The 12,051-nt window shown below is 35.0% G+C and overlaps 1 protein-coding gene across 1 annotated transcript; it reads right to left on the bottom strand.

Moving 5' to 3' along the window:
- Positions 1 to 666: 666 nt before the first annotated feature.
- On the bottom strand, positions 667 to 4,251 carry LOC132558973 (uncharacterized). The gene is made up of 6 exons (XM_060223600.1): positions 4,123 to 4,251; positions 2,801 to 2,954; positions 2,038 to 2,247; positions 1,666 to 1,766; positions 1,276 to 1,431; positions 667 to 735 (listed from the first exon to the last, which is right to left on the bottom strand). The coding sequence occupies exons 1-6, from the start codon at positions 4,249 to 4,251 to the stop codon at positions 667 to 669; spliced, it is 819 nt and encodes a 272-aa protein (XP_060079583.1).
- Between the last annotated feature and the right edge of the window lie 7,800 nt (positions 4,252 to 12,051).

The raw sequence follows: 12,051 nt of genomic DNA, 5'->3' as shown, positions 1-12,051 counted from the left end.
CTCCCTTCTTCTATATTCTGTTATCTTGTCTGTTTTAAAACTAGAACATCATATGAACCTTATATTTGACGATAAGATGAAACTAAAAACTTGATAAAGACTTCCGTACACAACAGTTTGGAACTGTGTCGACTTTACCATGATAAATGTTTAGAAAAAAGATGATAGAATATTACACAAGCTTCTAATTCGTACTGAATTTATAAACGAGTCTCATATTCAGTAAAGCTCTTTATTTTTTCCGGATTTGTGATGATGTGCAATGTACATGTATAATGAGAAATCGGAACAAGTTCCATAAATCCATTTGCATCAAAATAACAGTTTCTAACACTGATAAAAGATCAGATTTGGCGATTGTTTCACCCAGCATCTCTTTCTGTGGTGCCTTCACAATGTAAATGACGTCATCCATTAAAGACATCACACTCGATCATAGTGAAGTCTATGTACATGAATGTTATTACAATAATGAAAAGAAGCTCTGTGGTAAATGATTCCAGTGTTTTTCAAAATATTGCTGTAGGGTCTTAGAAAGCGAAAATATCGACAAGAATTTCTGTCTTTTTTTTCGTCGTATAACAGTCAGGAGAAACTGATGTGGCACAATAGATCTTTGAATACAGCGAGTCGATCAGAATCTATGATACATGCATTTGTGGCGATCTATATGGCTCCCTCTACGTCCTCATTGCGTCGTATCATCAGCAGTCCATCTCGAATAGGAACCAACACCTGTCACACAAGAAAGAGGGATATACATATCGTATATAACGGAGAATAGGAGATAAAATATCTATAGATTGTGTAAGGTAATTCTAATATCTCACCTTTAACCTCGGGCAGATACAGGGCCAAAATAGTAATACTATTATCACTCATATATATGTATATATATAGAAAAACAAAACAAAAAAATAAAAAAATAAATAAACAAACAGAAATCAGTTTTAACATTTCAGCAGTTCTGACGAATAAATATAATGACAAAGAAAACATTCTTTTATTAAATAAGATGAAATCTGGACCTACAAGCCCACACCTAAACCGTAATACTCAGCTGTTGACTTACTTCGTTTTGTTACTGTCCGTATACTAGGGCAATGCAAATATATATAAAAGTTACATCGTTTCGTTTTTAAAGTGGACTTTAACAACGCGTGTTAATCCTGTTTTAGGTACCATGTATTCTTTGTTCCGACCGCCGAGTATTGTTAATATATAAATGTGTCTTGTTCAAGAGATCCAACAGTTACCTCCTCTGTCCCCACTTACCTGATAAAGATCTTGGTTCTTTGAAATGAACTCATTGAATTCATGTGTGGTTTGACCAAATTTCATTTCGTCCCTGAGGTAAGGGGACCCTTGAAAAAGCGCATTGTCTATCAGAATTGTTCCTCGTGGAGACAACATGTTGTTATCCATTATAATCTGAAACAGGATGAAAGCAATGCAATCAAGGGCCTATCCCAATTATTTTTAATTTTTTTGTTTTAGAAAGGTATTGAAAATAAATACGATATCATCAGGTATGCAGACTCATATACAAACGACACTTCTTAGTTATACTGGAATACGGTAAGTGTCGAATTTTGGTTTCATTTTTGTTTTCCTATCATGTCTCACAAACAACTGACAAACAAGTAGATCCAAAGTAACCTTTACCTTAAAGTAACTTAAGTAATCATCTTTGTTGGCGTCAAGAAATATAATATCAAATTGTTCTCCGTCTCTTGCTAATTTCCTCATTGTCTCCAGAGCTGGTCCTGTAAAATAAAGCCGTTTTTTGTCTCAGAGAAATGAAACATGATGATCAATTCAGATATAAGAATTATGAAGATTAAGTGGCACTTACTTGAAATACCTGTATTGTACTTCGTACTTTACAAAATTACGGCACTATGTCCTTAATGATTCTGATTTGTGAATAATCATTTCACGTGAAAACATCTCATTGCGGTCTGTATTTCATTGTGTATCCTTTTTATTACCTTATCCAACATCTTTTTCAAGTCAGGAGTCAGTATCAGAACTTACCTCCCCTGATAATCACTTTCTTTCCATGCGGTGATTGGTCTAAATAACTTCGAGCGAGATCTTGTATATATGGCAGAATTTCACATGAAACTACAGTGCCATCCACAGGAAGAGCCTCCGCAATGGTTAAAGCGCCACATCCGGTAAATAGTCCCACTTCTAATACTTTCTTACTGTTACTCATACTCACTAAAGTTTTGAGGAAATTTCCTGAAAGGAAAACAATTCCTGTTTAAGGCGAATATTAACCTTGATGTTCCCACACCAACGTTGCGTAAAAAAGAACACAATATAAGTTATACAGAATCACATTTAGTCACTGACACTTCTACTAAAATTTTGTTGATCCAAGTGAAAAGGACGGAAGACATGTTCCAGTCAAATTATTTCAGACATTCGTGTTAGATATATCTATGTAGATCTACATCACAATGATTTTGTAAATGATACATAATTACAATCGTACATAGCTTAACAACAACACAGTAGTGACGTGTAAGCTTGGCCGCAGCTCTACCTCAAAAATTGATAGACGAGGTCGATATAGAACCAAACAGATGAACAAGGAAACCCTTAAAAAAGCACCGAGATCAGACCTTTCTGTTTCATCTATCAAACTAGCCGTTTTGTATAATGAAGGATCTTTACAATGGAACATCTAAAGGACGCAAGGAAGGACTATTGAGACTGATCAGCAAACTGATAGTTCCTTCCCGGAAGTCGTGTCAGATATTTGTGTTTCAGAATCATTCAATTGCTTTACCTTCTAGTTTTCCCGAAACCATCATTGGATGCATGAAGGGGATCGTCCCCTCTTTGCTGAGCTTGCTCCATGGGTGACAAGACGTCTGCTCCATTATGTAACGAACACCCTGGCTGGCTGGAGAAGACATATTCTCACAGTACTCATCTCGGGCCTCGGAATAGAGAGACGGACATTATTGAACTTGTTGGTATAAACAATTGTATAGGCTAGAATATATGGATTTAAAGTGTTCAATATTTGTCAGTTCTACCAAAAAACACACTGCCTACAAAGGTAAAATCGTGAACAGTACCTACAAAGGTAAAATCGTGAATAGTACCTACAAAGGTAAAATCGTGAACAGTACCTACAAAGGTAAAATCGTGAACAGTACCTACAAAGGTAAAATCGTGAACAGTACCTACAAAGGTAAAATCGTGAACAGTACGTACAAAGGTATAATCATAAACAGTACCTACAAAGGTAAAATCGTGAACAGTACGTACAAAGGTATAATCATAAACAGTACCTACAAGGTAAAATCGTGAACAGTACCTACAAAGGTAAAATCGTGAACAGTACCTACAAAGGTAAAATCGTGAACAGTACCTACAAAGGTAAAATCGTGAACAGTACCTACAAAGGTAAAATCGTGAACAGTACGTACAAAGGTAAAATCGTGAACAGTACCTACAAAGGTAAAATCGTGAACAGTACGTACAAAGGTAAAATCGTGAACAGTACCTACAAAGGTAAAATCGTGAACAGTACCTACAAAGGTAAAATCGTGAATAGTACCTACAAAGGTAAAATCGTGAACAGTACCTACAAAGGTAAAATCGTGAACAGTACCTACAAAGGTAAAATCGTGAACAGTACGTACAAAGGTAAAATCGTGAACAGTACGTACAAAGGTAAAATCGTGAACAGTACGGTAAAATCAAAGGTAAAATCGTGAACAGTACCTACAAAGGTAAAATCGTGAACAGTACCTACAAAGGTAAAATCGTGAACAGTACCTACAAAGGTAAAATCGTGAACAGTACCTACAAAGGTAAAATCGTGAACAGTACCTACAAAGGTAAAATCGTGAACAGTACGTACAAAGGTAAAATCGTGAACAGTACGTACAAAGTTAAAATCGTGAACAGTACGTACAAAGGTAAAATCGTGAACAGTACGTACAAAGGTAAAATCGTGAACAGTACCTACAAAGGTAAAATCGTGAACAGTACCTTCAATTCCTTGATAATTACACCTATAAGGATGTTTATTCATGAGAAAACGACCTCTCGGTTTACAGTCTAGAAACAACACGTAATGTATTCAGATCGACTTACCAGGAAGCTATGAAGACATCGTTTGATTTGTTTCTGGACTACCTCAGGAACTGCGTGTTCTTTAGCAAGATCTTCGAGCTGCCAAAGGTTTCGGACGGTAGGGTCCATATGGTACTTCTCCGAATTCATACTGGATGATCTCTCTTCGTGTTACTAAAAAAAATATTGTTATATTGTATAACTGTTTTCATATTAAAGACCGATTTTGATTTTCCTCACCTGCCTCCTTTTTCTATCATCTTTAATTCTCTTATCACTGACGAGTCCTAGAGGGACAAAACAACTGTGTTACGCTAACTAATTTGTTAATTAATTCTGAATTGTATTAAAATGTGTGAGTATCCTGTATGTCCTTTGTATATTCCTCTTCAGTTAATATTATAATATAAGGAAGATAAATTAATTTTATGTCAAATACATCGAAACATGAATTAATGCAACATATACAGAAATACTTACACACTGGCGAACTGCTGTATCAACAACTGCTGTGACCACTGTTGTGGATGATAGTAAATCAGGCACAACGCGATGTTCTAAATTATAACCCCTTCTCCGCCTAGGCTTCAGTAAATACACTGCCTACATTGCGTCAATAACTTCATACTTCCCTACGTCCAGAAATAATTCTGCTGTCATGCGAGTAGAATTTGTACAGATAGTAATTTTGTCAAAGTAGATGTTTTATACTATTTACGTTTAAAAGCATATGTGTAATTGGTATTGGTATTAGTATAACATCAATACTGTGTGTATTGGTGTTACATCCATAGTGTGTGTTTTTATATTTTATTTTGTTTTAAATCAATATTATGACTGAAGTAAGTAATATTTCAAATCTTGTTATTATATCATGTTGTCCTTATCAGAATACTTAATACAGTTAAGCAGTGATGTCTAACGGATGCTGAATGCTAAATTCGTAATAATACATAAGATTTATTACTTTTTAAAATATTTGCCTGCCATTTTGTTGAAAGGGACCCCACGCCTACAATAAAAGTATAGACAGCAATGTCGATATTGTAAATTTTTATCAAAAGTAATTAATATTCATTTAAACCACAATGTTGTTGTAACTGAAATAATGATGCTTTTATCATCTTTTATTTCATTCTGTAAACACTTGTATGTACTATTCTAAAACACAAAAGACAATATCAGAATGTAAATATAACAATACGACTGTTAAATGGATAGCATCTCAGAATAAAAACAGTCGTTCAAAAAAGGTGCGTGTCAACGACATATGCCATTTGAGTCAAAAATCAAAATCCGTCACGTTCTCAAAATGAATTCCTTTAATCGACAAATATCGCAGAAATTAAATTTATTTTACACATCTCTTACAGGTACATATTGTATGACACTGATACCACGTGACATGAAATCATCACTTAAATGAACAATGCCAATAATGTTTAACTTTACATTCCCTAAAAAGGCGATATTTTCAACCATCTAGACATTGTTCATGAATTTCACTATGAAACCTGTCAACACACACAGTACACAATATTAATACAAAGCTAGTTAGTTTGGGAGGGAATTCATACCATTTACTTCAATTCAGGATTCAGTAGTTCATATACTTGTGGTCTTACTGGATGTCATTTATTCGGTTAGCTTTTGTGTCTATACGGTATGAACGTTTTGGATAAGACATGTGTCTACCAATGATCGTGTTTAGTAAGACAGGTGTCCATCGATGACAGTGTTTAGTAAGACAGGTGTCTACCGATGATCGTGTTTAGTAATACAAGTGTCCACCGATGATAGTGTTTAGTAAGACAGGTGTCTACCGATGATCGTGTTTAGTAAGACAGGTGTCTGCCGATGATAGTGTTTAGTAAGACAGGTGTCTACCGATGATCGTATTTAGTAAGACAGGTGTCTGTCGATGATAGTGTTTAGTAAGACAGGTGTCTACCGATGATCGTGTTTAGTAAGACAGGTGTCTACCGGTGATAATGTTTAGTAAGTATTGCATGTGTTCGATATTAATTGATCTCACTTCACATCAACTAAAACGTTTTATTTGTTATCAAAAAGAGCATAGAGGTGTGTGATAATGATTGAAACATTTAAAATATCTAAAATCTGTTAGTAAAACAAAATATTTTGCGAACAATATATCATTGTTAAAGTCTAGATAAGGCTCGCATAGGTTTATCAAGTTATCAGTTAGTTATCAGTTAGTTAGTTAGTCAGTCAGTCAGTCAGTCAGTCAGTCAGTTAGTTAGTTAGTTAGTTAGTTAGTTAGTTAGTTAGTTAGTTAGTTAGTTAGTTAGTTACTTAGTTAGTTAGTTAGTTAGTTACTTACTTACATCAACTAAAAGTTTTATTTGTTATTAGTTAGTTAGTTGTGTGATAGTTAGTTAGTTACTTAGTTACTTAACAGTAAGTTAGTTATTTAGTTAGTTATTTAGTAAAACAAAATATTAGTTAGTTAGTTATATTAGTTAGTTAGTTATTTAGTTAGTTATTTAGTAAGTTAGTTAGTTAGTTAGTTAGTTAGTTAGTTAGTTAGTTATTTAGTTAGTTATTTAGTAAGTTAGTTAGTTAGTTAGTTAGTTAGTTAGTTAGTTAGTTAGTTAGTTAGTTAGTTAGTTAGTTAGTTAGTTAGTTAGTTAGTTAGTTAGTTAGTTAGTTAGTTACTTAGTTAGTTACAGGTTTTCGTCTCCGCGACTCTTCCCGTTGCCGAGTATCGTCTCACCGACGAAGGTCAGTCTTCTAGCGACGTAAGGTATTAATATTCACACAAAAGCAAACGGTCCGTGAAAATAAGCAATTAATTGACAGTCATTCACGGTATCATGTTGATACATTTCATCGATTTTATCCTTTGAAAATAATCAGATTTCACATGCATATGTGTTTAACATACATGCACAGCAAGATTTCGTTTCGTAATATTACATACCCTGGCAAGGTACATGTACGTTCTAATGTCGCCGTATTTGCTTCAATAGTTAGAAGAATAGATGTACTATCATAATTGAGTAAATAACAACATATGTGACCTGACAACTGACATAGAATATGTACCGACGTCTTTTAACAGACAAAAAGGTAATTACATTAATATACATTCTAATGATAAACGTGTCTCCTCGTATACTCTCCATGAAGAAAATTACTGTAAAATCCTTTACTAAGGTGGGACTTGAATTTCCTGGGTTTGCATGATTTCATGGATTTATTGCAACCAAATTATTCACTGACATAAACTTAAAGTCAACAGTTTCTACTCAATAAATTCGGATATTAAGAGCATATACGAAATCGATAACAACAAATTTAACGAACGGAAATTACTAATTTCACTTTAGTGTTTTATCAAATTATTATTTACATAAAGACCATAGGTGATTTAAATACAGATATGACTGACCACAACACACCTTAAAGGTATTAACATTTCGGGAAGTGGTTCGACTTGCCTAAATCACGTAGTCACATTTAATTACGTTATGAAGAACACGTAGCCTGTTATAGTCTACAAGGCACAGGCTTAATAGTACGAGACTCAACGTTCTGTAGGAGTGGCTGCATACTTGCGATGATGAATGAAGGAAAACCCCGCATACACGAACTCGTGATGGCCACGTCAGTAGATCGATCAGGGGTTATCTCACGGGTGTCATGGAAAGAAATACTCAAGAAATGGCACACAACACTAGATTATCGGTTTTACAATAGGCATACAACACATTCATAAAGTTATTAGCACACCGTATACATAATGGCAGGACCACTATGAATGGTCCTCGAATCAAAGTTTTAACATTATTTCAGGTACATTATGTTGTAATATATTTCATTATTTGGCTACGCTATATCTCATTGTAACGGCAAGAACTATTCACTTGTGTGTCTTTCTACATAGCTAAATGGAATTACAATGCTGTTGAAAATTACGCGAACAAAATTACTACAATAAGATACCGAAATAGAGAACTTCATATAAATCTTATAAAACCCATGAAGGGAAAATGGAAACAGAATTTGGGAAGACCTCAAAGTTAGAGCTACAACATACTGGCAAATATCCTCAGTAAAATTGACGGTAAAAGGTACAGAGATTAGAAATGGAGAAATTATGGAAATGAGATAACTTAATTAATTTCTTAATTAAGTAATGATAAGGCTCCATGTTGTGATGGAATCCTGAATGAGTATCTTAATTCTACAATAGAATTATATAAACCTTTGTATCATTAGTTATTTAATGTTATATCTAGTACAGGTTACATACGTGATTCTAGGAAAATGTTATTTAACCCGTATATAAATCCAGGAGATCTTGATAGTTACTGAGCAGTAAGTCTTGTTACATGTCTTGGTAAAGTTCTACAATACTTAATAACAGATTAAATAAGATGGCTGAAGATATGAATCTTATAAGTTGGGCTCAGTTGATTGTCTGAAAACAATAGAAACTTCGGATAAAGATATTAGAATATACATAAAACTATTTATATCATTTGGTCCAGACGAAAATATCATTATGTCTGAATCAGCTGAAGGGCTTCAATCTGCTCTCGATAAGTTTGAACTATAGGTAAATACCAACAAAACTAAACTTGTTCTAATTTCAAAAAGAAAATATCGAACACAGTTTCATTTCAGTTCATGTAATGAAGAGATTGAGATTCATGAACCATTTCCTTATTTGGATGTCGTGGGTGCAAGTTTTTATCAATTTTTACTTATTTATATATGAAATTATTGGAACAGTCTTAAACAGGCTAGGTTTACAGTATAAAAATGATAAAAATGTCCCTATGAGTAGAACTTCCGTTAAAACTTAATTCGCTTGTATTACTAGATCTTCCCTATTTCGTAGAAATATGTGACGTACCTAACCTCTTGGTTTATAGAGAGATTGCAAGATTTCCTTTACATACTGAAGTTAAAAGCAAAGTTCTCATGGTTTTGTTTTAACTGATAACACGTTATCAGTTCTCAAGCATTGTATATTCAACTTAAACTTGGTAAACAAGGAGAACGGGTGCACGAAACACCCAACAGTAGAGATCAGAACACGGAATAGAATACTTAAGTTTGGATCAGGATCCCATCGGCCGTACATCGATTAGCTGTAGGGATCAGAGGAATATTAAGCTCAGAATACTTCCGATCTTAGATTGTCTTGAGTCCATACTGATTGACAAGGTCAGTGACGTCTCAGACAACCCATGATATTCACTGGAATTTCATGATTGTCGAAGGGAGATAACTCTTACAGTTCATCGTCTATCCTGTTGATTTCACCGGCCTTACTAAAATCTATAACGTAGATTTCATCCCTATCACTAGTCTGTTTCCTTGAGATATGAATCAGTCTAACGTGTCTATTTCGAACGTTTAACCATTCCGTTCACTTTTCGAGAAATTTTACCAAGGCTTTAATCAATCTATTGACTATATCAATTACCTAAATATTTGATTAACATACTAACAGTAAATTTGTATCCCATCGACCAACCCATAAATCAAGCCAATAGTAATGTATACCAAACAAGCTACACATACCAAACAAGTCAGACATACCAACCAAGCTAGACATACCAACCAAGCAAGACATACCAAACAAGCCAGACATACCAAACAAGTCAGACATACCAACCAAGCCACACATATCAAACAAGCTAGACATGCCAAACAACCCAAACAACCCAGACATACCAAACAACCCAGACATACCAAACAAGCCAGACATACCAAACAACCCAGACATACCAAACAACCCAGACATACCAAACAACCCAGACATACCAAACAACCTAGACATACCAAACAAGCTAGACATACCAAACAACCCAGACATACCAAACAACCCAGACATACCAAACAACCCAGACATACCAAACAACCCAGACATACCAAACAACCCAGACATACCAAACAACCCAGACATACCAAACAACCCAGACATACCAAACAACCCAGACATACCAAACAACCCAGACATACCAAACAACCCAGACATACCAAACAACCCAGACATACCAAACAACCTAGACATAGCATAGACATACCAAACAACCCAGACATACCAAACAACCCAGACATACCAAACAAGACACACATACTAAACAACCCAGACATACCAAACAACCCAGACATACCAAACAACCCAGACATATCAAACAATACCAAATAACCCAGACATACCAAACAATACCAAACAACCCAGACATACCAAACAACCCAGACATACCAAACAAGCTAGACATACCAAACAAGCTAGACATACCAAACAAGCTTGACATACCAAACAAGCTAGACATACCAAACAACCCAGACATACCAAACAACCCAGACATACCAAACAAGTCAGACATACCAAACAAGACACACATACCAAACAAGCCAGACATACCAAACAAGTCAGACATACCAAACAACCCAGACATACCAAACAACCCAGACATACCAAACAAGTCAGACATACTAACCAAGCTAGACATACCAAACAACCTAGACATACCAAACAAGTCAGACATACCAAACAACCTAGACATACCAACCAAGCTTGACATACCAAACAACCCCAGATAAAGTAACACGACATCGCTTATTCAGAAAAAACATATAAAACAAAACAAAAAACAAAAACATTATACTATGTGCATGTACAAACGAAATCCTGGTAAACTGTAACAAGATTAGCTTTGGCGCCGTAATGAATACACTCATACATGTATTAAACACTTTCCGTCCTGTTTATGGATACATCTAAGTGTTGGCATACAGGACAGCGTATATGTATTTAAGTACATTACATCTACACAGACAGTGTGACTGCGATGGCAATTAACGTTTATAAGCTTAAAACATCCAAATGAAGCTAGTTGATGTGACAACACGCAGTAACAGTGGATTCGTTCATGGTAAAAATGTCATGGTTACAAACGATGGTTAGATCGGTATGTGATGCTTTCACATTCTAACCGACCATACCCAACATCCCTATCCAGAATCTACATCCAGCATGTAATAAGAAACCACTAGATGGAAGACGACTACAGTTAATACTATAGAAACAAGTGAACTGATTTGTTTTACTGGTAATGTACTTTAGAAGTGAGTCACCCGGAAAATGTCCCGTAACAACTGACGGGCAAATTATCCCGTAAATTGAAAAACTACTGCTGAAGTGTATCGTGCATTTAGTCAGACAAATCAGGAAAGAATATAAATAAAGAAAGTAAGTCAGTTGTCGGTATGTTTTTGAAATTTATCAGAGTGAGACAGACCGCAAGTTAAAAATAATATACAGCATTAATATGTTGTAAAGTTTACCAAATATTTGCCGTAAATCCACATCCCAATACTTCAGACTACATAATGGATATAAGTTAAAATCAACAGTGTTTCCCGAATTGTAGAAGTTTAGGACAAGGGCAATTAACACTTGACAGATAGGCATTTACAAGAGTACACGATTTTGTCAGGACTTCTAGGGTCTGCAAATGTACAACTTCCACCATGACACGCATAATATGTAACTCCCTCCGCTCGTGCATTCAACGATATGTCCATCACATACCACGTGACTCTTTTTATTGTCACAAGGTCTGTTACTAAAGGTGACCGTAAGTTCACTTTTAATTAGCATAGGTAGATAAATATGTAATAAATGTAGTAGGTTTCCTTGATGAAAGATTAATATATAAAAAAACCAAACAACAATAGGTTTTCGTTTCGTCAGAGAAAGTTAAGGTCAAATTTCGGAGAACAACAGAGCAGTTAACATCTGTGATATACAAAATGTATACGAAAGGTCAAGGTCATCCGTCAGATCCATTTACTACGGCCGTATCATTTATTAACATTGCAAACATTCCTTTTTAAATCGATTAGGGAGTACCGCATGTTTTTAAACATGTATCAACTTTCCCACACTTGTTAACTCTAGCG

Source organism: Ylistrum balloti, unplaced genomic scaffold (assembly GCF_031769215.1).
Source record: "Ylistrum balloti isolate Yb309-2 unplaced genomic scaffold, AGI_CSIRO_Ybal_v1 Utg370840, whole genome shotgun sequence".
Lineage (NCBI taxonomy): Eukaryota > Metazoa > Mollusca > Bivalvia > Pectinida > Pectinidae > Ylistrum > Ylistrum balloti.
This window is presented reverse-complemented; position numbering and strand designations above follow the sequence as displayed.